The sequence below is a fragment of the Hemiscyllium ocellatum genome, chromosome 43 (assembly GCF_020745735.1).
Source record: "Hemiscyllium ocellatum isolate sHemOce1 chromosome 43, sHemOce1.pat.X.cur, whole genome shotgun sequence".
Lineage (NCBI taxonomy): Eukaryota > Metazoa > Chordata > Chondrichthyes > Orectolobiformes > Hemiscylliidae > Hemiscyllium > Hemiscyllium ocellatum.
In genome coordinates this window covers 26,496,891-26,520,206 of record NC_083443.1, presented here as the reverse complement: position 1 = coordinate 26,520,206, position 23,316 = coordinate 26,496,891, and the positions used below count along the sequence as shown (strand labels likewise).

The window sequence follows — 23,316 nt, the reverse complement described above, 5'->3', positions numbered from 1 at the left end:
TGGGATGTTCTTCAGAGGGTCGGTGTGGACTTGGGCTAAATGGCCTGCTTCCACACTGCAGGGATTCTATGACAGGCTTTTTGTTGTTGTTCCTTTCTTTTGATTAGCTACCGACAGCAGAGCTAACTCTCTGAGAGGTGACAGCCATCTTTCTTTTATTTGTTCATGGGATGACGGTGTCACAGGCTGGGCCAGCATTTATTGCCCATCCCTAATTACCCTGGAGAAGGCAGCGAGGAGCTGACTCGTTGAACCACTGCAGTCCTGGGGGTGAAAGTGCACCCCACTGGGGGTCCTGGTGGAAATGATCCCACTTCTCTTGCAAATCATCCTGACGTACTCCTTATAGATCAGGAATGGAGAAACTCTGCTTCACAGGTTTTTCACACTGAAGGATGGACACTAGAACATGAACTGGATGTCGTCCAATTCATCAAAAACCGTAGAAAAGGCTGACAGAGGGATGTCAAGTTGCATTAAAGGATTGCCAATTCAAGTTAGGGCGAGGCAAGAATCTTAATCAGGAATTGACAGCAAAAATCAGCTGAAGTACTTAATCAATGGCCAATAACTGAAAATCTTGTTGTTGGATATCGAGAGTTGGATACGAGCAGGAGAAGCCCTCAAGGATCTGGTTAACAATAAGATTACAAATTACTTCTTATATAAAGTATGACTCACAGTCCACATATTTAGCATTATGTGCACTGACCCAAAGGCTGTTGAATAAATGATCCAATTCAAATAGCACTGTAGGGGATAGGCAGGGGAATGTCTGGATTTGTTGGCCCAATCAGAAGAGCTGGGCCATTCTGATGAGCAATGAGTTTACCACGCAGAAATAAGGACATTTGGATTTTAGTCTTACTTGTCCCATCTCTTCAAAAGAGATAACTTAAATTGTCTCAACTTTCCCTCCTTTATCCTTGAGGAGCCCTGCAAATTCTTCCTCTTCAAGTGTCATGTCACAAACAAAGCTCATTCTAACTTAGTATTATAATCACAGGGGCTTATTCCAATCCTGCGCGTTAATCTCGTGTGAAGCAACAGCAACAACAACATGCATTAATGTAGCTCCTTCAAAAAAGTCAAATATCAGAACGTGTTTCACAGAATTGTAAGTAAACTCTATTTTTACACCAACTCATACAGAAGTAAATGTTAGTACAGATTGTCAAAAGAAGTAGGGGTGAAAGTCTGTCATAAAGAATGCCAGAGAATTTGGAAGGCTGTTAATCTGTCTGTTATCCCCTGTGGAAAACACTCCAGCAGCTGTTTAAAGTTGGGTGGAGTATGAAGACATGTTTCTTTTGTTAATTCAATTTTACTGCAACACAGTCATTGATTAACAAAGCTGAAAGTGAAGTGATGTGTGTAATAGGAGCAAGATAGTCTATTATTACCCCAGGTGTAATGAGAGAAAAGAAAACAGCTGGTTAACACAGAACAGATTGAAATAATAGGAATATAGTAAACAATTGTTAAAGAGTGATTAAATAGCAATTTTTCATGTTGATAAACCCTGAACTGAAGCACAAACCAGGGACATTGCTGGGATCTTCAGAATAGCTGTCACTGGGTTTTCAACTTCAACATGTTTTATCAAAATAAGAACATAAGAACTAGGAACGGGAGGAGCCCACTCAGCCTCTTATTAATGATGGCTGATATAGCATTCATTCCCTTTTGCTGTCTGTTCCCCCACGCAATCATAGAGTCCCTCATTGTTCAAAAGCCTGTCTAACAGTCTTGAGAATATGATCAATGGTTCAGCCTCCATTGCTCACTGAGGTAGAGAATTCCAAAGGATTATTAGTACTGAGAGAAGGAATTTCTGAATGTACCCCATAGTTCTCAGACCCCATCAGGGGCAACACTAGCTCAGCTTCTTCCCAGTCAAGCCCCCCCATTCCCCACCTCAGTGACTTGTGTTTCAATAAGATCAAGTGGTTAGTGGTTAGCACCATTGCCTCACAGCACCAGGGTCCTGGGTTCGATTCCAACTTCGGGTGACTGTCTGTGTGGAGTTTGCACATTCTCCCAGTGTCTGCACGGGTTTCCTCCCACAGTCCAAAGGTCAGGTGAATTGGCCATGCTTAAATTGTCAATTAGGTGCATTACTCAAAGGGAAAAGAAGTTTGGGTGGGTTACACTGTGGAGGATCGGTGTGGACCTGTTGGGCTGAAGGGCCTGTTTTCACACTGTAGGGAATCTAATCTAATCTAATTTAATCACCTCACATTCTTCTAAACTCAAATGAGTGCTGGCCCAAACTTGAATGTCTATGATAATCCCTTCATTCCAGGAATCAGCCAAGTGAACTTTCTCTGAACTGCCTGTACAGATGAACTGTCAAGTGTTCAGAATGTCCCTTGTCACTTGGATTCTAGCTCTTTGCACTTCTGTGGAACAATTCACTTTAGACCTCCGTTTTTCTGCACTGGCTAATTTGCAACATGAAAATTGTCCCCGCTGGTGAGGGGCTTTTGCTGAGATTCTGTTGAAACAGGTCAAAATGTTGGCAAATGGAGTATAATGTGGGAAAATGTGAAGTTATTCATATTGTAAGGGAGAACAAAAGCACACAGAATTATCTAAATGGAGTACAATTGCAGAAAGCTGCAACACAAGGGAGCTTAGAGATCTCTTAGAGAGATGCGTAAAATATAGAAAGCTTGCACACAGATGCAGCAGGAAGGCCAGTGGAATGTTGGCATTATTTAAAAAGGAATTAGAGTATAAGAGTAGGGATGTCTTGTTGTAACTGTGCAAGGTGCTGGTGAGATCACATCTGGAGTACTGTGAACAGTCTTGGTGCCCTTAATTAAGGAAACAAGTCATTTAATTGGACGCAGTTCACTAAAGGTTCACTGGTATTATCCTTGGTATGGACAGACTGTCTTATGAGCAAAGCCTAAATGGATGGGGACTCTACCTCTTGGAATTTAAAGGAATGTGAGGTGATCTTACTGAAACATACAGGATTCTTAGGTGGTCATTTGTATAAATGTTTTGGATATGAATAAAAGAGGTATAGATATTAAGTTTGCAGATGACACCAAAATTGAAGGTGTAGTGAACAGCCTAGGAGGTTACCTCAGGATACAAAGGGACCGTAATCAGGTGGGCAAATAGGCTGAGGAATGACAGATGGAGTTTAATTTAGATAAATGTGAGATGCTGCATTTTGAAAAGGCAAATCAAGACAAGACTTCTCCACTTCATGGTAAGGTCCTGGGCAGTGTTGCCAAATAAAGACACCTTGGAGTGCAGGTTCATAGTTCTTTGAAAGTGGAGTTGCAGGTAGATAGGATAGTGAAAACGGCATTTGATAGGTTTGCCTTTATTGGTCAGTGTACTGAGATAGGAGTTAGGAGGTCATAATGTGGCTGTACAGGACATTAGTTAAGCAACTTTTGGAACACTGCGTTCAATTCTGGTCTCCCTGCTATAGGAAGGATGTTGTGAAACTTGAAAGAGTTCAGAAAAGATTTACAAGGAGGTTGTCAGGATTGGAGTGTTTGAGCTACAGGGAGAGGGTGAATAAGCTAAGGCTATTTTCCATGGAGCGTCGGAGGCTGAGGGGTGACCTTATAGAGGTTTACAAAATCATATGGGGCATGGCTGGGGTAAATAGACAAAGTCTTTTCCTCAGGGTAGGGGAGTCCTAAACTGGAGGAAATAGGATTAAGGTGAGAGGTGAAAGATGTAAAAGGGACCTAAGGGGAAGTCTTTTCACACAGTGAGTGGTGCATATGTGGAAATGAGCTGCCAGAGGGAGTGATAGAGGCTGGTACAATAACAACATTTAAAATGTATCTGGATGGGTGCATGAAAAGGAAGGATTTAGAGGGATAAAGGCCAAATCCTGGCAAATGGGACTAGATCAGTTTAGGATATCTGGTTGGCATGGATGAGTTGGACTGAAGAGTCTGTTTCCATGCTGTCCAGGGTAAATGCTGAGAGGATGTTTCCCTTAATGGAAGAGTCTAGGTCCAGAGGGCATCGTCTCAAATTAAGGGACACCAATTTAAGACTGAGATAAGGAGGAATTTCCTCTCTCAGAGGGTTGTGAGTCTTTGAAATTCTTTGCCATGGTGAGCTGTGGGGGCAGAGTCCTTCTGTATACTTAAAGCTGAGATAGATTCTTGATCAATGATTAGGGGAAAGGGTAGGAAAATGTACGTGAGGAATGTTGGATCACCCATGATTCTCCTGAATGGCAGAGCAGGCCTGAGGGGCCGAATGACCTTCTCCTATTTCTTACTGCCTGATGGCAAATAGAGACATCAGCAGTTTCGAGGAGTATACATGTCAAAACATGCAAAGAATTCCGATTTCCTTATACAATCTCCAAGCTTGACTCAGGGAGGTCTTGATCTCCTGCTTTTAAAGAATGAATAGTAAAGTCACCCTCGTCTCAGAGGACCATAGGGCTGCTCTCTCATTAGAGAGAGATAACTGGAGAGGGTTTACCCTGAGGGTCACTGCACCTCAGATGAGGGGAGAGGTTGAAAAGCAGGGACCTTTGTGGTCACCTCAGTCAGTGTGGGAACTGAAGTTGAGCTGTTGGTGTAATTGTACACCTTCTCTCTCCCTCTCCACCTTTAAGATGCTTCTTAAAACCTTTCATTTTGTCCAATCTTTTGGCCTCATCCTAACGTTTCATCTTTAACTCACTGTATGTCTTCTGATTACCTTCCCGGAAACCAACGTAGGATGTTTAGCTACATTAAAGACATCAATGAAATGCAGATTGTTATTGTAGCAGCCATTGTGCTTGACACTGAGACAGTGATGGAGTGGTTTCTGGTATTGGCTGGAGCACCAACCCTGCCCACAGGGATTGTTATTGTACTGGGAATGACATTAGATTAGATTAGATTCCCTACAGTGTGGAAACAGGCCCTTTGGCCCAACAGGTCCACACCAACCCTCCGAAGAGTAACCCACCCAGTCCTATTTCCCTCTGACTAATGCACCTAACACTACGGGCAATTTAGCATGGCCGATTCACCTAACCTGCACACCTCTGGATTGTGGGAGGAAACCGGAGCACCCGGAGGAAACCCACGCAGGCACGGGGAGAATGTGCAAACTCCACACAGACAGTCGCCCGAAGCTGGAATCGAACCCGGTCCCTGGTGCTGTGATGAACAATGTATCATTTTAAATTTTTTTTGGTCACTAAGTGATGCTAATTATTTGGGAAAATGCAACTTTTCTAACATTAATGAATGACATTAATATTAGTAATGTTCATTAATAATAAATACAAGGTAATCATAGATATACCATGCTCAGACATATAGTTACACTAGTTAAGGAATGATCTATCTTCTGTAAGTGTTCCCACCCAAGTGCTCACAAGAATTTCTCTAGTTACAGTGTAGTTTAATCCAGTCTGGAGTTGTTTGGTCTTTTGTGAATCTGTCCACACTGTGTTATTTGTACATAGTGATGTGCAGCTATGTGACATCATCAGAAAGTGGCTCCTAGGTCCCAGAGAACTTACACCACAACACCTACCATAAAGCACTGGAACCTGTGATGGATATCACACCTTTTAATAGGAACAGCTGAACAAGGACAATATGTTGCTCATTGGAAAATTGAAGAGTAGCTTTTTAACTTGAAATGAAAAGGTCACGAAAGGAGGAGATACATCGTAAGAGGACAACTCATCATCCCTTTCTCAAGAACAATTAAGGATGGACAATATATGCTAATTTAGCCTGCAATGCCCAATTCCCATTTAAGAATAATTAAGCAAACCTCAGGGAGCTGTCTGGGGACATTGGCTATTTATGATTTAGACACCAATACTGTCACCAACACTTGCTCTTTTGCGGATGATACAATAAGAATGCATAGGTTGCATCATAAAGATCAAATTCTCTTCTGAGCAAATAGATTTTGGTGCAAAATTGATTTTTACAGGAGCATGGGACGAGACGTGTATGTTAAATGGGACAACAGTGTAAGTTATTAATCACAAGGAGATTGGTGGTTTTCCAAAGAATTAATTTATCAAGATGTCAGTGTCACTAGGATGGAGTGAGGTTGGCAAATTGTGATTCATTAGCAGCAAGATGAGTATAAATCAATGAGGTTTCACTGTTGATGAAAAGGGCATTGGACGATTTAGATCAAACACAGTACTTGCAGCTTAATCACTTAATCACAGATAGGACGCTGCTGCCCATGAATGAGGACAGGGTCAAATTTTAAACATGAACCCTAGTGTCAGACATCTAAATTATGATGAAGGTTGAAGATGTTATGAACAAAATCAGAAATTATTGTAAATGTTACGCAGGTCTGGCAGCATCTGTGGAGAGAAATCAGAGTTAATGGGTAGCACAGTGGCACAATGGTTAGCACTGCTGCCTCACAGCACCAGAGGCCCAGGTTCAATTCCCGCCTCAGGCAACTGTCTGTGTGGAGTTTGCACATTGTCCCAGTGTCTGTGTGGATTTCCTCCGGGTGCTCCAGTTTCCTCCCACATTCCAAAAATGTGCAGGTTAGGTGAATTGGCCATGCTAAATTGCCCATAGTGTTAGGTGAAGGGGTAAATGTAGGGGAATGGTTCTGGGTGGATTGCTCTTCGGAGGGTCGGTGTGGACTTGTTGGGCTGAAGGGCCTGTTTCCATTCTGTAAGAAATCTAATCTAATCTTAATGTTTTGGGTCGAGTGACCCTTCTCAGAAGGCTCACTGGATCCAAAATGTTAACTCTGATTTCTCTCCACAGATGCTGCCAGATCTGCTGAGCTTTTACAGCAACTTCTGTTATTGTTTCTGAATTATAGCATTTGCTGTTTTTTTCAGTTTTTAAGAAGTTATGTTTGCTTTCAATGCATGATAGATTTTGGAGAAGCCATTTGGGTGTAAATTCAGTGTAATTGATGTTTTCCAAAATCCATCAAGAACAGTAATGAGAAAGTTTTACATCCTATCCTGCTACTGTAAATAATGAGACCCAGAAGATCAAAATTCCGTTGCTGATCTTACAAAGCCTTCTACTGTAATATCAGTGCAATGAATATGAACTCCCACTTACAGGTTTATAACAAACTCTATGAGAGGGTGACAAGAGATAAGGAGAGAAGTGTGTCCGTAAGAAGAGAGGCTGAGGACATGTGCTAGTGCACAGACTGGGACAAGGAGGCTGCTGACTCAGCCTCCTGCTATTGCTGTTCTGTAACAGAGCCACTGGAGAGTGCCAAGAGCAAGCTAGTCAGGCAATCGCAGTGCACAACCCTACAACTCCTGTGCATGCTCCTTTGTAACACTGATGATAATGGTTAGCTAATAGCTTTGTAGGTGGAAAAGATAATACACATTTGCAGCTTAGAAGGCTCATTAAAATGAAAGCAACCAAGCTAAATGGATTGTTATTGTACATTATTATCTAAAGCAAACTGTATACCTTTGTAAGTTTATCACTGGCTACAAGCACACACACTTACAAAGCTTGAAGTTTGCAAAGTAGATTGCAAAGTCCAAGTGAAAAATCTGACCAGCACACCTTTGATCACAATCCAATTTCCATGCAAAATCCTAAGGTGAGTACCACTTCACGCAACACCACACAACACACACCGGAGGGCAGCAAACAGGGATGATGGTTGCTGCTCACTTACAGGGTGTCACCTCAGGGGGCTGATCAGCATGAACTGATTCGGCTGAATGCAAGGCAGTGGACTGACTCTGTGTAAGACCGTTACTGTCATCGCCGGCATCAGGTGCGGATGCTGGCGCTCATTGCGCAGTGGCATTGTGGAGAACAAACAGCCGTTACAAACAGGAGACAGACAACATGGAAATAAAACAGCACAAAAAATAAAACACATCCTTTTGTACCAGCGTGTAATAAAGGGTGTGGGTGGCAGGAAAATCAATGAATGATTTAACATTTGTTCTATTTGAAGTGAATAAAAACATTTATTTTCACATTATCGTTATTCAAAATCAGATCAGCACATGCACACACAAAACTGCTCATACTTTTTATCTAATTCATATATTGATTGTTAACTACATGTACACTGAGTTGTGATTTCTCACTTGGCTTCAGAAATGTTTCAGTGGAAAATGTAAAGTAGATATATACACACCCCATTTATTTTGGAATCTGGATTTTGAACTAGTGGCATGTAGGTTTGTCCTGTGTGTGTGTGATGGGTTTAATTATTAACTTGCAATGCATTCTAAAGTCATTGTGTGCTTTTCAAAAAAAAAAGCGAATAGTATTGCTTTTGGAGGCTAGTGAGAATTTGTTTACATTGGGAGAGGTTTGATGACTGAACAAGGTAAACAGTGTAGTGTATTAAGCTTCAGTTAGAAAGATCCAGTATATCTGTTTTGGCTTGAGGCAACATTCCCTCCAATTTTGTCAACCACTGCTTGGATCTCTGAAGTCCATGCACGGCAATGATTGGAGAAACTAGTAGTGAATGGTGTGTGCAGACCTGACAGGAGGAAACATTGTTCAGGAAATCAACCACAGCTTGGAAAGCCCTTCTACTTTCAGTTTTGCAGAAGTCCTAGTTGAAACTGGTTATGGAAAACAGTTTCTCCTGAAGGAGGAGGATAGGTTTGCTCAGTTAAGAAACAGGTTAAGGAGTGTAGTTATACAATACTAGATCTGAACTGTTTGGTTAAAACCGTGAAGCATTTACTTGAAACTGAGAAAATTTAAGTTCATGTCAATAACGATTCAAGGATGAGTCTATCATGTTTTCAAGGCTGAGAATTGAAGCATCCATTAAGTTAATCACTATAGGTATGATTGAGAAGAGTGATATTGAAATCAATAGCATAGTAATTTATCTTGGGATTTGCAATTTTTAAACTCATGTTATATGCATATAATTTGGTTTATTCTATTTTATTTTCATTTCTCTTGTATAGTAAACTTCTGTTTTATTGTTAAAACCAAATCTGCAGCACTTGTGTTTCAGTGAAGACCACCTTGTCAAAACCATATTGAAAACTATGACCTATCAAGTTAGATTTAAGTATGGGACCTGACTTGTCCAGTGATAACACCAGCTGGGATCATAACAACGACATTCCTGTGCCAGCAATATCTAACTCTAATTCAAAACCAATCACAGCTTGCCATTCGGTCTGAGCAGTAGCAGTCAATGCTGATGTTATTACAGGAGTCCTGGGCTGTGTGCAATGCAAATTTCTTTTCTTGGTTTGAAATTGATGGAACTGACAACATTCACAGTATTTTAAAAATATATATGTTTATGTTTTAGGATTTACAATGGCTAGCACTGCTTTGTACTGTACCTTGTCCTCTTCTCTTTGCAGCTTATCCTGGGATTTTCCATGGGATTGCCACAATGTTGGGTTGGTTAGCCTCTCCCTTTCCTCCCATCATTCACCCATTCCTCTGCAGTCCCACTGCATTAATTCTCTCATCATCGGATTCTGCCATCTGGTGTTCGAGCCTCCTTTCCTCCTTCTTCCTGCAACTTTATCACTTGCCCCAACCATATTTCCCTCCTCAGACCACAACAGATGACCAGACCGTTTCAATCTCTCTTTGGCTGTTTCCTTTGATGCTGCCAGTACCTTCACTGATCCCCTTGATATGCTGGTTTCTGATTTTGCCCTTCCTTGTTACTCCATGCATTCATCTCTTTATCTGAATTTCATTAGTATCCAATTATTGCTCTTGATGTAGCCCAATAAAGTGAGGTCAGTCTCACTACTATCCTGTAAGTGTTTCCCATCAGCAATACCTATCTATCGCACACCACTCCATTGCACGTCTTCCAGTTAGTTCCACGACAGCTAATCATTCCCTGAATCTCCATTTCCAAAATTCAATCTTTTGCCATCACTAATCCCAGGTACCTGGGACTAATCCTTCTAGGGTTTCAGTGGCAAATTGATAACCAGTAATCCAGAAGCCCAGGCTAACGGTCTAGTGACATGTGTTCAAACCCCACCGTGGCAGATGGTGAAATTTAAATTCAACGTAAGGAGCTAGCCCAATGGTAACGACTGTCAATTTTCATAACAACCTATTTGATTCTTTAGGGAAGGAAATCTGCCATCCTTCCCTGGTCTGGCCTACATGTGACTGCAGACCCACAGCAATGTGGCTGGCTCTCTGGGCATTTAGGGACTGGTAATAAATGCTGACCTTGCCATTGAGAGCAATAACCTGCGAGCAATTTTTTTTTAAAAGCCAGTGGTGTAAGCAGGCCGTATGTCTTGCTGCTAGTTTCAAAACATAAAAACATGGGGTAGAGTCAACATGGGTCAGAAAGGTCACCTGTTTGTAAAATGTCAAATCCGAAACAGATGGATAATATGAGCGGTTCACGCTGTGTTAGCTGTCACCATGTCATGGGCACGCCGACTGAACTGCTTTCATTCTAAAGGTGTCACAGAGCATCCCTGTGTTAGTGGTCACTGAATGCAATGTTAGAAGGGGCAAAGGTATCATCATGTGTGGTGCTAGAAAGGCAAGTCCTGATTAAGAGCTTATGCTCAAAATGTCAACTCTCCTGCTCCTCAGATGCTGCCTGACCACCTGTGCTTTTCCAGCACCACACCTTTTGACTTTGATCTCCAGCATCTGCAGTTCGTCACTTTCTCAAAGGTGTCATCACCTGGAGCAAAATGGCTACAATTCACTTGCTGACGTCGGCACCATATTTCAAATGCACAACAGAGCTTACAAGGAAAAGAAATTTAATTAATCTCATCTGCAAATAATTAAGAAACTTCTACCAGACAGGTGCAAACTACTCCCAAATCTACTTGCAACCCAACAGTAAATGAACGATCCAAATTTCATGGAAGAGACAAGATAGCTGAATGGTTCTCTGAGATGCGAAAGGGAATATGAGATAACTATTGATGCTTTGGATGACAGCTTTCCATCTGCAGGGCTCATATTGTGATATATGTTGCTGGACTGGTAATCTAGAGATCTCTGCTATCCCTCCAGAGAGATGTTCAGAAACTAAATACTATTGGTTAAAGCAAGTCTATGTTTAAAAAAAATAACTCCACCAAAACTTTAGTTTACATGCATGACACTGAGGTGGAGAATGATATCTTGGCCTACTAGCTTGTCCTTCCATCAATTTTGATGGCACTTGCTTTTTTTTGTCATAGTTAGCATAAGTTATTTCTATATTGCCCTAAGGCACAACACACGTATGATGTTTTATTGTCCACTGCATTCAGAATAGTTAGTGACTTGGACTCTGGAAAAATAGCCGTCATCAGATTCTAAGGCTGCAATTGCATTGATAAAGCATGCAGCCCAAAAAAAACATCATTTCTTTCATCAGTTTGCTTTGATTTCTTGGAATCTTCTGGGTCTTACCCGAGGAGATGGTTTGCCTCCTGAGGACGGATTTGTTTTTGCTTTGTGATCACAACTTCCCAGCCTGACATCATGGGCTACAGACCTCCTACTGACAGGTCTAAAGGGTGAAGCTCATGCCTACTCTGTTAAAGGTTGCCACACAGAATATCACTTCTGATGCAAGAAACTTGCCCCTCTCACTTGTAAGCCAACCCAGTCAATTCTTCTCAAGATCTCCACAGATGTCCTGCAAAGCACATTTCCACAGACAGCCACATATAGTGAGAACTGAATACATCGTGTTATTGCATGTGCTGCTGATCTGTTACTTGCTTTGTAATTGTGACGCTGGGGGAATGGTGAGCATTGCCAGTGTATGGTGAGTTCTGAGCTCACCATGCTCTTACATTGTACATCATTGTAGCCAAGTTTGAAAGATGAGATTATTTTGTTCATCAAAAGATTAATTTGATGCATTCTTTTTGATATCAGCAGCAACATTTTTCTTTTGAAGTCAAAAGATATCTTTCATTCTGAAAACATATAGATTTGACAACATTCAAAGCATCCATCCCTTCTTTGAGATCCATTGTCATCTTTGCAGTATACAGTGTCAATGATAGATGTAGATGTTTGGGAGTGCAAAAATGGAGGCTCTGCTGAAGAGTCATTTAGACTCGAAACGTTAGCTTGCTCTCTCTCCATGGATGCTGCCTAACCCGCTGTGATCTCCAACATTTTTTGTTTTCAGTTCTTTCTAATGTGTTTTCTGCTCTGTGAACACAGAACATGGCTACTGATGTGGGTGAGGAGGAAAGGGAGTTGACCTGTCTTCTGGCCTGTAGTCAGCTGTGTGTTTATTAAGAAATGTGAGCAGTCTTGCTACTTAAATATCTTATAAGAAAGTTAACAGCTTAGGCCTCCTACAGTTTACTTCTGCTTTAAGTGTCACTTTTAAGATAATCGATGCATAGCACCCCTACAGATCTACAATTTTTTTGATTGTTAATATCAGCAAACTTTTGGTATCAGGATGCAGTTTGCCAAATGCAATGATGATGTGCACATACATCAATGCAGCAAGATAGCTTGGAGGCAGTTTGACAGCAAAATTATGGGGACGATAAACACTGATCAATGATTTCACAAAACACAGAGTGCCTTTAGGAACTGCATTTTGAGTGATTCATTTTCATAATTGCTCTCCCTCTCTGAAAATGGTTGTTGGTCAGGCTTCACATTAAGCAGCATTCTTAATTTGAAACTGTATTTTCCACCCAAAGCCGTCAGGTTTCTGTGATACTCAATCCTGCTGTGTATGACCAAAGGATCTTGTAACACGGTTACTACATCTCCAAGTACAGTGCCTGACAGTCCAATCGCACAACCAATGCAGAACTACCATCTCCATCAGAACCTCACACAGCTAACTTGTAGGTTGGTTGTTGGAATTGATCTTATAACATTGCTTCAAATAACCTCAAATTCTACTTTAACACATTGGCATACACGTTCCCTTGCTGTGGTTTGAGACAATGCCCATTGCTGTTGGAATGATATAACCACAGCTTATGTGATGCTTGAAGCCTAAATGTTGTTTTCAGTTGATGTCTATTCCCAACATTGCAAGTAGGATTTAAACCAAACACATAATAATAAAAGCAAACTTAAGGGAGAAGTTAGCAAGCAAAATGAGAATGATGAATGACTACAGAGACCATAAGTGAATAGGTCACGCTTCTGTGTTCACATGTAAATCATATAGTCATTTGCACTGCTTTGGCATTTAACTAGAAATTGCTTGGGTGTCTGATCTGCAATGCTCGAGACATCATGGAAGCAAAGATAAATCCACCTTCACACCTGGCTCTGTGTAGACAGACACACACACACACACACACACACACAAATCCACATCTGCATCTTCCTAATTCAAATAAGCAAATTGAAACCCAACTTTTTAAAAAGATGTATACATATTCAGAACAACAGAGTATAACCTTACCAAACAAAAACTGAGGAAGATAACTGGCTGGAGTTTATCAGCAGGTCTGAATAGTTACATAGGTTCCTCTGGCACAGGTTAAAATACTGGCTCAGCATTAATAAACACCTACCTTTCCCCTCCTCATCTTCAGTGGTTGTGTTGCAGCTCTCTGTTGACCCCTAGGAAACAGAAACATTTTTCAAAACCAGAAGTCAAACAGACATAATCTTGATTTCCCACTTAAGGAATGAAGAGCAAAACCAGAAACATTTGACATTGATATTTATAGTGACAGCTTAATTGATTCAATCAGCCATAAACCCTAATATACTATAATAATCGATAATTATCTTTAATTTGATTCATACATAGAATTCAAGGTCTTTTCACATTGTGCAAAGTGGATTTTGAAGCTAGTCTTCTGCATTTCTCTGAGTGAAACAAACTACTTGCCATCAGAGGCCTCCTTCTGACCAACTTACAGCAGCAGTCTGTTTTACAACAAGCAGTCAAGCAAACTAAGTCTGTTTACAGTGCCAATTTAAAAAGTCAGCAGTCATACAATACCAGGTTAGAGTCCAACAGGTTTATTTGAAATCACAAGTTTTTGGGGCACTGCTCATTCGTCACAAAACACACAAGTAAAACAAGAAAATGCTCCTGATAAGAGCAGGGTCATGTCTCCAACAGAATGCAGCAAGTGCAGGGTATTTGGATCATATGGATTTTGGACATAAAACCATTTTCCAGAGTGTAATCCTGAGGTGCAACTGATGGGGAAGATCTCCGAACATCTCCAGTCTGACTGAGAAATTGCTGTCACTCTAGGAAACTATCTACAGACATAAACGCACAGATTTACAGCTTATGGGACCAGTTGGTGAAGATCAGTCGTTGGGTGCACACAGCAGCAAATGCGGCTGTGTAATTAAAATAATATATTATTTTACAGGATGCAAGCACTGCTGCTAAGGCCAACATTTGGTAAGGGCAGCATGGTGGCTCAGTAGTTAGCACCGTTGCCTCACAGCGCCAGGGACCAGGGTTCGATTCCAGCACCCCATCGGGTGATAGTTTGAAACTTGCATATTCTCCCTGTGTGCGCGTGGGTTTCCTCCCACAGTCCAAAGTTGTGCAGTTAAGGTGGTTCAGCTATGCTAAATTGTCCCATAGTGTTTGGGCTAGATGGGTTAGTCATGGGAAGTGCAGAATAGGGAGTGGATGGCATGCTGTTTGGAGGGTTGTAAGGATTCAATGGGCCAAATGGCCTGCTGCCACACTGTAGGAATTCTATTGCCCAGCCATAAGATGGTGATGAGTCATGTTCTTGAATCACTGCGTTCATGGAACAGTAATGCCCAAACATGGATTGTGTGGCGCTTTTGCTAACTTAACAAGATAGGCATTTTTTGGCTGCCTTTGCAATGATTTCTTTTTCTCTTAAACCCGTACTTAAGTCAGCTTCTTTCTCCTTTAAGTGCATGGGACACACTTTCAACATAATCATAACAATCAACTCAAGACATACTGCAGTTCAGCTCTGAGTGTCCACTGTACTTTGTGTGAAAAACTCCACCTGACTTTCTTCTTACTGTTACCTTTTCAGTTGCTATTATTTGAAGCCTTTTCAAAGGTAATGGCTAACTCAAACAAGAGAGATTCAACCATTGCCCCGTGATGGGCATCACTATCACTGAATCCCCCACTACCAAAGTCCTGCGTGTTACCATTGACCAGCAACTGAACTGAACGAGTCATGTAAATACTGTAGTTACAAAAGCAGGTCAGAGGCTAGAAATCCTGCAGTGAATAACTCACTTCTTGACTTCCCAAGCATGTCCTCCACCTGCAAGGCACAGGTCAAGAGTGTGATAAAACACTTCCCATTTGGCTGGATGATTGCAGCTCCACCAACACCCGAGAAGACACTGTCTAGGACAAAGCATCACATCCTCAAACATTCATTCCCTTTATTGTTGACGCTCAGTAAGCATTTTGTACCATTGACAAGATGCACTACAGAAATTCATCAAGGCTTCTTAGACAGCATCTTTAAAACCTATAACCACCACTACCTAAAAGAACAAGGGCATCAGATACGTGGGAGCACCACCCCCTGCAGGTTTCCCTCCAAGCCACTCATCATCCTGACTTGTAAATATATCACTGTTCCTTCATTGTCACTGGGTCAAGGTCCTGGAACTCCCTCCCTAAAGGCATTGTTGACCTACCCCCTACCCCAAATGGACTGCAGCGGTTTAAGAAGGCAGCCCCCACCAGCTTCTCAAGAGCAGATGGGCAATAAATACTGATCCAGCCAGCCAGGCCCAACACTCCTGAATGAAAGAAAAATGAAAAGCCTCGAACATTGAGCACTTCTCTGAGATCTCAATAGTTGTTTTTGAAGCAATTCATCAAGTCGGTCCAGGCAACAGATGAATACTCAGCATTAATGTTGCTTTTGTACACTTCACTTATAAAGAATTCTGTTAATATTCCTTATGATTTGGAATATGGAGTTGAGGGTCCTTTGTATTTGTTATCTCGTTTTCATGTTGAATCTTCAACTGTCAAATGCCACGTTATTCTCTCAGAACTTTCCCATAGTTGGAAGTGGACCAGGTACATCCGAGGGGATGAGGTAACAGTGGTCATGGCGGTCGTGTGAGGTTGAACTCAAAACCAAAATGTTCTGCTCCCTGGCAGTCTCTCACTGCCCAGTATCAAAGAATTCCTATAGCATGGAAGCAGGCCATTTGGCCCATCGTATCCATAACACCACGCCGAATAGCATCCCACCCAGACCACCCCGCTGCTGCCGCACCCCCCAACCCACCCCCCCCATCCTTGTAACCCTGCATTTCCCATGGCTAATCCATCTAGCCTGCACATCCCTGGACACTGTGGACGATTCAGCATGGCCAATCCACCCCAACCTGCACACCTATGGACTGAGGCAGGAAACCGGACAGACACGGGGAGAATGTGCAAACTCCACACAGCCAGATGCCCAAGGCTGGAATTGAATCTGGATCCTTGGTGCTGAGAGGCAGCAGTGCTCACCACTGAGCTACTACATCCCCTCTTCAGAGCATTTGTTCCATCTTATTGAACATCTACTTCATAGTTGGAAGCCTGCAGACTTGGTCAGGAGGGCCACTGAACCCATGACCTTGAGGCTATTAGCATTGGTCTGAGATGGACAGAAAGGTCGCCCCTCAGCAGCTATATCATCCTAATGTGTTGCCATGCTTACATTAAGGACCATTCTGTAAACACTCAAAACACTGAGGGCAGTTGATCCGAGAAATTGGGCAGCATTTCACTCTGATTATATCCCACATCTACCTTCAAACGTGCAGTTAAATAGTTGGCATCAAAAGTATTTCATATAGTTCAGAGAGACAAAGCAAATTTTCTCTCAAGTGCTCCATAAATGTGTGTGTGCGTTTCAGTGCTCTACTTGAGAAAAATACTTTTACCGTCACATCTCCAAACTCCCTTCAGATTTGCTCCTGGTTCGTGTGACGTTGATTACACATCAACTGCACAACAAAGGGCCCCAAATGTCAAAACTGCCACTTCCAATCCAGCATCTGCGGTTGGCAGTTTTGCTTCTGCATAGAACCCCTGTCACCCGAAATCAAACGACGCAGAAAGCAATGGGACACATCCTCGTACTGAGGTCATTCACAATTCAATTTATAAATGTGGATCGAATGATCAGACAAAAGCATCCAGACTGCTGCAGCTTAGGCTGGGTTTTGAAAATGTCCAGTTTGTGGTTTTAATGGCAGTTTTTTTCGAAAACCGCAAACTCAAAATTGAGTTGCTTTTCCCTCTCCTTTCAGGCTCTAGTCCTCATTAAAATGTCATTCCCTGAGTATTGAAATGACTCTTAAGCATATGTGACTCGGCCATTTGACCAAACCCTTTCATGCCACTGCCCAAAAGCAACTGTCCTTTCACAAAAGGAGGGTAAACAGATTGCAGATCAGGGACTGGAATGCTGGCTGCTTATTCGCTCTTTCTTTTAGCCGTGAGTCAGCCCACACAGAGATTGCTAATTACCCACCTCCCCCACCACCTCCTCCAATGTCCTCCTCTCCCCAGGACACGAATAATCTTAATTGGAGCTAATGAGAGTGCAAATATAACTGTTGCCACCTCCGCTACTGTAGCCATTGCAGTGACAAGCGCTCCAGTGCTAAGCCAGCATCAGTAACACAAATCACAGGATGTGGAAGTACCGCACTTAATACAATTCACTGCGTCACTGTGCTTCCAGTAAGCAGCAACACTCAGCCAGCCAAGCGAGGCCAGATTTGTTTACCCTTCCACAGATTTGCCGAAGGGGGCTGGAGTTCTTCGATTGTTGGATTTGTCAGCAGTAAACACTTTTAAGGCTCTCGCCATTTGCAAAACAGACCATTAGTTAAAGGCTGATAGCAAATTGCTGTTGGCTGGAGAAGTGTCACTCAGGGAAAAAGAAATTGCAGCCATTAACCTTTTCAAGAAATCCTGAGATCATCTTTAAAACATTAAAAAGCATCATTCCCTGAAGTAATTGTCACCGTTTAAAACCAAATCCAGGCTTTAGCTTCTCGGGCTATTTTCAAGCCACTTTTGAAAGATTGTAATAATTTTGATTCACTCGCAGTGCCTGTAACACTGGCTCACCTCTGTAAATATCGCATATCAGGGACCAGAAACTGTTTACAGGCTGTGCTGTAGAAGTTATTCCTATAATGGAGGCCTTGTGAAGATGGATAATATTTCTTTTGCCAACAGTTAACCTTAGTTACAAGGGCAATGTACCACCAGACAACAATCCAACAACCCGTTGGACATTTACACAGCCTTATCAATTTAATCAGGCTACCGTGCTGTTGTATTATGGTACTTTCAAGCTATACTGCACTTTCTGCATCAGCTGGGATTACCAACCTCATCAGTAAAACCATCACCAGTTGTCACTCTCTCACGAGAGAGCAGCCCCGTGGTCCTCGGGGAATGTGATGACTTTACCTTTAGAATAACAGAAATCCCACAGTGTGGAAAAAGGCCATTTGGCCCATCAAATCTGCACTGACCCTCTGAAGAGCATCTCACCCACAGCCCCACCCCGTCCTCTTGTCCCTGCACTTGCCATGGTTAATCCACCTGGCCTGCACATCTTTGGATTGTGGGAGGAAACTGGAGCAGCTGGTGGAAGCACACACACACATGGGGAGAATTTGCAAATTCTAACACAGACAGGAAGCTGGAATTGAACGTGGCTCCATGGCACGGTGTCTCAGTGGTTAGCATTACTGCCTCACAGTGCCAGGGACCTGGGTGCAATTCCAGCCTTGGGCAACTGCGTGGAGTTTGCATGTTCTCCCCGTGCTCCAGTTTTCTCCTACAGTCAAAAGATGAGCAGGTTAGGTGGATTGGCAATGTTTAATTTCCCCATTGTAACTGGGAAATTTACTCAGTACAGTATATATTAGATTACTTTCAGAAACTTAACTGGGTTGTAAAAGTGACTCAAACCATATTAAAAACAGCATTTTATAATATCAACGTCTGCTGAATTTCAAAACACATTATCTCGAGGTGCAATTTCCTAATTCAATTCAAAGGTTTTCTTTGGCAAATTAACACTTTCACATAAGTCAACATGCAAAACAACAGCGTGCTGAAGTCCTGGTGACTGAACGTGTTGGAATGCAAGCTGTTGCACTCAGTTATACACCTGGGTGAATAATGCTGGCTCCAGCAGAGTCACAGCTGATATGACTGAAAGGATGCTCTTTTATTACAGCTTCAGGGTGCTGAACTGGTACTTTGATAAGTGTTATCACTTATAACACTTAAGTTTACCACTTTTTTGTTGCTTTTTTGTTTTGACCATTGCAGATCACAGAGTTCATCATCACCAAGAGAATAGCAATGAATAGACTGTCTGCTGACTGGCACTGGCTCCCAGTCAAGCAGTACCTGGATTTTGAAAAAATTCATCCTTACTTTCAAAACATGAAGTGGCCTTGTCATCCCCTATCTCTATGGCCTCAAGTTTCTACAGGATGTGTGCACACTAATTCTGGCTTTGTACAATTTCCCAATTTTAAATGCTCCACCATTGGTCGATATATTTAACATGCGAGATCAGTAGTTTGACTGAAACCTGCTCTTTAAAGTTAGGCCTCTGACACCCACCACAGTATTACTGCATCTTCAAAAGAAAAGACCAAGTACAGGATCAATCACAAGAAATTCAGAGTAGTAGACTTCAAACTGGTACCTTAATGCCATCTGTGGGATTATGGACTACTGTTGTCTGTGGCTCCTGGGTAGATAAAACAGGAGAGAAAAGAGCTTTACCAGATAAATCAACTCAACATCACTGTCATTTTTCTTCACTTTTAAAAAAAAACAAGGGGAACAAAACAATAACGTTACAGAACATATTCAGCTTCAGAAGTCATTACCTGATCCCATTTACAACAACGTTGGCATATGTTTAAAAAAATGGCCAGGTTAGCTTTGAAGATGTAACAATCTAGGAAAGCTGGAGACTTCAATACCCAGTCACTGGACAACTGGCTTGAAATGTTCATTGCTCATCCTTCCGTTCCTCGGCTAGAGATTTCCAACTAAATGCAACTATGAAATTGACCAAGCTTGGAATAGTCACGGTCGCAATCAGACAAAGTCACGAAGCATCACATAGGAGAGGAAATTTGGAGTCTTATTAATTACAGACTGTCCCAGTTGGAGGACAGGGGGGTTAACAAGAGATAAATCACATTAAGCAGCACTACAGTATTGACTAATAAAGGAACCTGAATTACTTCATCTCTATAACCACCAAACTTGTAATTTCAAAATACTCCAGACTCAATAGCAATTAAGATAAAATTCTACAAGTAAATAAAATATCCCATGAGTTCTGCAAATCTGAAGTAAAACCGACAAATGATTGTAGGGACATTGGTAACTAAAAGAGAAAGGTTAATGTTCTGGTTGCTTTGTGTTGCAGTTTCATGCCAGTCAGTTTTTTTCTAAAAAAATAGCTTTTCAGAAAAGTTTTCTTAAAAAGATTAAGCTCATGTGTACATTCTTCAAATTATACAGCAAAGCTGATCTATAGCAGCAAATCTCATTTGGATTGTTCTTGCTTGGAGCAGTTTAAAACATTTTGTTAAATCATCCCAATAAAGTACAAGGCATCAATTACTCTGAGCATTAATAAAAAAAAATGCCTACTATCTTGATGGAGACATTTATTTTAGATGCACTACCACTTCTTAAACAAAGATTTTCATGCCAGTTTGTTGCGTGGTTGAATGTGATAATGGTCTACGTTAATCCCCACACTATTAACATATTTCCATTGCTTTTCATGAACATTTTCTAAAACAGTGGTCAGCTTATTTTGATCGGCTGGTCCATGTACTATCATCTGAAATGCTTCAGAGTGGACAGTGTAAGCTTGACAATATCCCTGATTTACCTTTTCAGATATTACCATCAGTTTTGTTGGGCGTAATAACCACTTCACATTCTTCTGTTTCACTGCACATCACAAAATAAAGCTTGAACAACTTCAGGTCCTGACCATTGCTCCTATTTCCTCCAGGAGAAAGGTGCTGGCAACAGGGGATAGCTAGCTGTGGGCTGGTGCTCAGGGTGGGGACCACCTAACGTTGTAAGACCTGAGGAGTGCCTTGAACCCATAGGGTCTACCTGGATTTCACCCAGAGCTGTGGGCTGAAGAAGCAAGGAACATGCAAGTGTGGACACTCCACTGGGCAGGGCAACGGCATTGCAAAGCGACAGGTGAACTACAAGTGTTGTCCATTGAGCAAACAATTGGGCACTCAGTGAAGCAATGGCTACTCTCTCTTTTTTTCTCACCCACACAAGGAGCTATTGGCTGCTCTACTCCACAGCCAGCATCACATCACCATCTTTTGGCCCCTGTTCCTGGTCCATAACCCCGCTACCAGACTTTCAGACCCAGGCTCACCTGGCCACGCAGATGTCCCACCTCAATCGGAGGTGCATACACAGATAATGATACTGTTATAGACACACAGGACAAAGCGATGTTGACACACTCTGGCTTCGGGAAGGACAGTTGGCCATATTGGTTGGCATCACCGAGCCCACTGGCTCATGTGCAGGTGGCCATTTTAACAACCATCTTTGTGTTTGGGCCAATTCCAATCAACGGCATTACTGGAGCACTCCAACCCTCCCTGCTGTGTCCGGTTTTTCATGCTTCCCTCCTTTGCTATTACTCTGCAGCAATTCACACATGCTCTTTGTTTCTTTGTCTCACTGTCGTCTACTTCTGCCTTGCATCACCATCACATCTGTCATTCAATCACCCCTGATCCTATCGCCTTTTGATTCCATTTATGACCCAATCCCTAGTTCTGTGTTTGTTTAAAAGTTGTTAATCCCTTAACATCTCCCATCAGCCTGACACATTAATTCCTCTGAAATACAAACAGAAAGTGTAGGTGAAATTCAGCAGATCTGGCAGCAATGGTGGCGAAATAAAAAACACTAACGTTCCAAGTCCAATATGATGCTTTAACTGGACTTGAAACGTTAACTCTGTTTCTTTTTCTCCAGATGCTACCAGACTCGCTGAGTAACTCTGACCCTTTTCTATTCAGATTTCCAGCATCCTCAGGCATATTTTGCTGCCACATTAACTCTCCTCCTCCCTCCACAGATGCTTCCAGACTCACTGAGTGTTTTCTGCTTTCAGATGTCCAGCAATTCCTTCTGAACATGTGATTCATGGACATTGCTGACTGTTGTTTCCACCTCATACCATAAACAGGCACCAAAATAACGTGGAGCTTCTAACCCAACAATATTTAACGCACACCCAGAGGAACCTGGCTGACTTCTGGACTGCAATACAGAATTCTGGACTGTCCCCTGAAAAAATAAGCACAAGAAACACATCGTGACCTCACGGAGGTAAAGTTACAATACGAAGGTAATGAAAGAAGTCAGCAGGTACCATTGCGGTTGGTGAAGATGTGTTTTCCTTTGGGGCGCTGACTATGTTGTTTTTGCTGTTGTTTGTCTGTGGCTGTGCAGAAAACAAAAGGGTGTTTAGCTTTCACAAATGAGTTGGAAACACTGTAACACCAACCAACTTACAGCATGCAGTTACAGCAATGTTATAGTGCCTTCAGAACCTGATTCAGTTGCACTTTAGACTACCTTCGAGTTTGGGTCAGAGTGAGGTGCAGGATAGAAAGTAATTGAAAAGAAGTTTTTTTTTGGGGGGTCAGGTCAGCTACTATATTTACCAGCCATTTACTCTCGATTATTAATACAAACCAAACTAAGCCCAACCGGATCAACGAGATTGCACCTCACTGTGGAGAATTCCTTTATCCCAAGGAAGGCCATAATTTAAAGCCTGAAAATCTGCCTAAACAAGGAGTTAATTTCCAAACGTGGGAAGCACTGAGAGTCATACAACACAGATCATTCTATCTCTGTGTGGGAACACACATTTTATGTAACACTATGTTCAAGCACCTTTCCTGCAAACCTAATATGCAATTCATCTAAGACTTATACTCATTTTCCTTAACTCATTTTATCATATCCATGCACTGCAGCAATGCCTACATTTAAAACTCAGCATTCAATCACCTGTAAGGTACCTTGGCATTATGGAGAGTGCTGTGTAAATTGAAGTTCTTTCCTTCAATTGCTGAATCAATACACTGTTTACTTCAGAGGGTTTTAAAAAAAATATAAACTATTTATTCCTAATGGATCAGGGACATGACATTTTACTGATCTTTTGGACAAATGGACAGGCTTCAGGGGGAAGGGGTGATGAATGAGTTAAATGTAACTCATTCAGAAACTGAAGACTGAACCTTTTAATATGTTCTTTGGAAGTTTTATGCTGTTGCACTGAACCGAAGGACATTCAGAAAATATTGCATAGCTGGA

General features: G+C 41.9%; 1 protein-coding gene across 1 annotated transcript in view; it reads right to left on the bottom strand.

Annotated features, from left to right (window-relative positions):
- The window catches only part of camk2g2 (calcium/calmodulin-dependent protein kinase (CaM kinase) II gamma 2), a 354,839-nt gene that overhangs the window by 29,715 nt on the left and 301,808 nt on the right, over window positions 1–23,316 (bottom strand). Inside the window, exons 14-16 of the mRNA XM_060854081.1 lie at window positions 22,361–22,432; window positions 19,619–19,663; window positions 13,463–13,511 (exon numbers count right to left, since the gene is read on the bottom strand). Coding sequence (XP_060710064.1) covers window positions 13,463–13,511; window positions 19,619–19,663; window positions 22,361–22,432 — 166 coding nt within the window. The remainder of the gene's footprint in view (window positions 1–13,462; window positions 13,512–19,618; window positions 19,664–22,360; window positions 22,433–23,316) is intronic.